The sequence below is a fragment of the Elaeis guineensis genome, chromosome 13, assembly GCF_000442705.2.
Source record: "Elaeis guineensis isolate ETL-2024a chromosome 13, EG11, whole genome shotgun sequence".
Lineage (NCBI taxonomy): Eukaryota > Viridiplantae > Streptophyta > Magnoliopsida > Arecales > Arecaceae > Elaeis > Elaeis guineensis.
In genome coordinates this window covers 75554211-75558317 of record NC_026005.2, presented here as the reverse complement: position 1 = coordinate 75558317, position 4107 = coordinate 75554211, and the positions used below count along the sequence as shown (strand labels likewise).

The 4107-nt window shown below is 44.0% G+C and overlaps 1 protein-coding gene across 2 annotated transcripts; it reads right to left on the bottom strand.

Moving 5' to 3' along the window:
* Nucleotides 1–635: 635 nt before the first annotated feature.
* Nucleotides 636–3439, bottom strand: LOC105055911 (tubulin alpha chain). Of its 2 annotated transcripts, XM_073247850.1 has the most exons (5): nt 3227–3430; nt 2124–2358; nt 1641–2011; nt 1065–1546; nt 692–1000 (listed from the first exon to the last, which is right to left on the bottom strand). In XM_073247850.1, exons 1-5 carry the CDS (start codon nt 3317–3319, stop codon nt 859–861), a joined length of 1323 nt encoding a protein of 440 aa, XP_073103951.1. In that variant the 5' UTR covers nt 3320–3430; the 3' UTR covers nt 692–858. The 2 variants fall into 2 exon arrangements, with proteins under 2 accessions (XP_010936237.1, XP_073103951.1); XM_010937935.3 differs by having other exon boundaries at nt 636–1546; nt 3227–3439.
* Between the last annotated feature and the right edge of the window lie 668 nt (nt 3440–4107).

Below are 4107 nucleotides of genomic sequence, written 5' to 3'. Positions count from 1 at the left end.
CATCGATGCCCGATTGTGCACTCTCCACCGTGCATATGCTTCGGATTTGTGCTGATTCACTTCCAATAATTTCTCCATGCTTATAAGCGTTGGGTTTTCTGAGGTTGCAGTTATTTTCTAACACGTTAGCGGATATCAACTCCACAAAATAGTCGCAATTGTTTCTAGATGTTTTTTTTTGGTCCTCCAGTTTTTATTCAGAGCTGACGTCTTAGTTTTATGAGGTTACACAGAGGTTATGGTTATATTCTCGTCGGAATATGCTAGCGGCCATGATACCTCCAAATAATATTTGATGGTTTGGTTGGAGAACAAATATTATATTTCATATGGAGCCTCCGCCTTCAAAGTGGATTGAAAAAATGAATCAATACGCAGCAACAACTTGTCTTAGAGCGGCAATGACTAGTATAAATGATACCAAGGCTTATAGAGTTGCAGCTTCCAGCAATTGTCCATGAAGCAAGAAAATGCAGATGCCATTGATTCAACTTACATGAAATGATGGAGGCAAAGGTAACAAAAACCATTCTAATCACTGCTCATGAACAATGCACTTTTGTTTCATATTGGCTAACGCTAGTAGTTTCATATTGGCAAACAGCATTGTTCACAAGCAGCAAACAAAGTTGACATAACCGAAATTGATTGACTTTATATAGCAGAAGCCGTGACATTATCATGATAAAAGTTCACGAAAACAGCAAGCAGCAACTGCTACACTAATATCATTCACGCAACAAGCCGAAAACGGACGACATCCTAAGGCACAGGGTTTAGTTTTCAGCACAAACAAGGAACATAACCAGAAGACATGCTACTACACACAGAACCTAGACACCAATGAAGAACATAGATTCAATGAAGAAACACAGAGAGGAAGTAGCCTTTAATACTCATCGCCTTCATCACCATCCTCATCCTCAGCAGCCTCGGCACCAACCTCTTCATAATCCTTCTCCAGTGCAGCAAGATCCTCGCGAGCCTCAGAGAACTCTCCCTCCTCCATGCCCTCACCAACATACCAGTGCACAAATGCACGCTTAGCATACATGAGATCGAACTTGTGATCAATGCGAGAGAATACTTCAGCAACACTGGTGGAGTTGGAGATCATGCACACCGCCCTCTGCACTTTGGCAAGATCGCCACCAGGAACCACGGTGGGTGGCTGGTAGTTGATACCACATTTGAAGCCAGTAGGGCACCAGTCGACAAACTGGATGGTGCGCTTCGTCTTGATTGTGGCAACTGCAGCATTCACATCCTTGGGCACAACATCACCACGGTACATGAGGCAGCAAGCCATGTACTTACCATGACGTGGGTCACACTTGGCCATCATGGAAGAAGGCTCAAAGGCACTGTTAGTGATCTCAGCGACAGAAAGCTGCTCATGGTAGGCCTTCTCAGCAGAGATGACAGGAGCATAGGAGGAAAGCATGAAGTGAATCCTTGGGTAAGGAACCAGATTGGTCTGGAACTCTGTGACATCAACATTCAGGGCACCATCAAACCTCAAGGAGGCAGTCAGAGAAGAAATCACCTGCAGAGCGGAAAAAAAAGCTTCCTTTAGAAAACACTCACCCAGGAAAGCACCAAAGCTTAAGAACTCAAATGGTAGCATAGCAATTGCACACCTGAGAGACCAGGCGATTGAGGTTGGTGTAGGTGGGGCGTTCAATGTCAAGAGAGCGCCTGCAGATGTCATAGATGGCCTCATTGTCGAGAAGAACAGCAACATCAGTGTGCTCGAGGAGGGAGTGGGTTGACAGAACACTGTTGTATGGCTCAACAACAGAGGTGGAGACCTGGGGTGAAGGGTACACCGTGAACCCGAGCTTTGACTTCTTGCCGTAGTCAACAGATAAGCGCTCGAGGAGAAGAGAGCCAAGGCCCGAGCCAGTCCCTCCACCAACAGCATTGAAGACAAGGAAGCCTTGGAGGCCGGTGCAGTTGTCAGCTAGCTTCCGAATGCGATCAAGGCAGAGATCAACAATCTCCTTGCCAACTGCAAGAATACAAGGAAGATGATCAGGAAATAGATACACAAAAAGAAAAAGAATGAGAACGAAAAAAATTGAAGGATCGGAGTTGCTAGAATTTTGGGAATGGAGAATTACTGGTGTAGTGGCCACGGGCAAAGTTGTTAGCAGCATCTTCTTTGCCATTAATGAGCTGTTCGGGGTGGAAGAGCTGGCGGAATGTTCCGGTCCTCACCTCATCGATCACGGTAGGCTCAAGATCAACAAAAACAGCACGGGGAACGTGCTTTCCGGCACCAGTCTCACTGAAGAATGTGTTGAATGCATCATCACCTCCACCAACAGTCTTGTCACTGGGCATTTGTCCATCAGGCTGCAAAAGAGGGGAAAAAAAAAAACTCTAATGAAGGTCATACAGCAAACGCAAGCGGATCTAGATTCCACGCTAAATCCTGAAGGTTATAGATCAGCTGGTGTAAAAGAAAGCACAAGCAAAAACACAAATACAACAATAATTATAATATAGAACAAAACTTAATAACTGTTCATATATTCTGAAAATCTAAAGAAAGTTATTGATGGGTATGGCTGAGTTAAAGCATGACGATGTTTGATTCCAAAGGATGGAGTTTCAGGAAGAACAGATCCGAACAAAAAAACAAATAGAAGAACAGCAGATCCGAACGAAAAAAACAAATGAGAACAGGAGGAGACGGATCCATCCAAATAGAAGAGACAATAACAGTAGCAAAATGGAGATCAACTTGTTCCAATGTACTGACACCAAGGAATGTTTGAAAGAAAATCGAAAATTACATACCAGTCTCTACATCTCAAAAACATCCAACCATCAAAATAGCTAGAAAGCAAGATTTGTCGATCTACGAACATATAATCCACTTTCACAAGAACATTTCTTGGAACATCGACTTTTATACAGTAACCTCTGGATCTAAAAGACATATCCCCGGATCTAACCATCAGATCGATCAGGAAGCACAGATCTACAAATCCACGAGCACAATATCCGATTCCTAACACCACATTATGCATTTTACAAGGATCCGCTATTTGTAGATCAGAAAAACATAGATCTGGCGTAAAAAAAAAAAAATAAATAAACGAGAAAACGATTGATAAACGACATCGAAATGAACAGAGAGATGAGGTGAAAAATAGGGAAAAAAGATGAGAAAATCACAGTGATTGCAGATCTGAGGGAAGACATTAAGAGATCGGACCTGGATTCCGTGCTCGAGGCAGTAAAGTTCCCAGCAGGCATTGCCGACCTGGATCCCGGCCTGGCCGATGTGGATCGAGATGCACTCCCTCATCTTCGAATTCCTACAAAAACCAAAAAAATCTAGAAGAGGAGGAGAAGAGAGAGTTGAAGGGACGGCTGGCGTTTACGAAGACGCCTTCCAATGCTCTCCTCCTCGCCCACACTGCCATTTTATAGGAGAGGATTCTCTTGAGACCCACTTTAGACCACTCATTCACCCAGTTAGGTTTCGTCTTAAGCGATTTGGGGTTCCCGTTAAGCATTGGTGGTTAGTAACTTGGGGTTGAGGTGATTGGTGGGTGATGTTTTATTTGTCTGTCTAACTGCGGTCTGCTTACCGCCGATGGACGGACGGCTACCAGGGGAGGCTAACTACCAGGTAACGATAAAGGCGGGTGAGCGGTCCGTTTGCCGCGCGTTTACGATTTCGATTTCAAAATGGGCGTGTTTTCGGAAATGTCGGAAATGCCACGGCGGCTTGCCGCATCACCTTTCGACCGTTTGATGTGAATCGGAAGAACAACAATGGATTATTTTAGTGGGATAGTGCTTCTGATCACAAGTTTATCACGTTGGGTCAAACCGAAACGGGCTCGGGCTAGCAATTTCAAACCGGATCTCACACGGGCTGGGGAAAGACAATGCTTAACATGAGGTTGTAGCCTGTGGGAAGATCCATAAATGATCGTATGTTCTGAAAAATTTAACCCTTTTCACTATTTAAGATTAAAAAAAAAAAAGAAAAGCAGAATTGGATGCCAAATCAAGTTGTCTGTTGGGATGGTCAGGCTTCAAATCTCCTGGATTTATGGGTTGAATCAGTACAATACCAAAAGTATT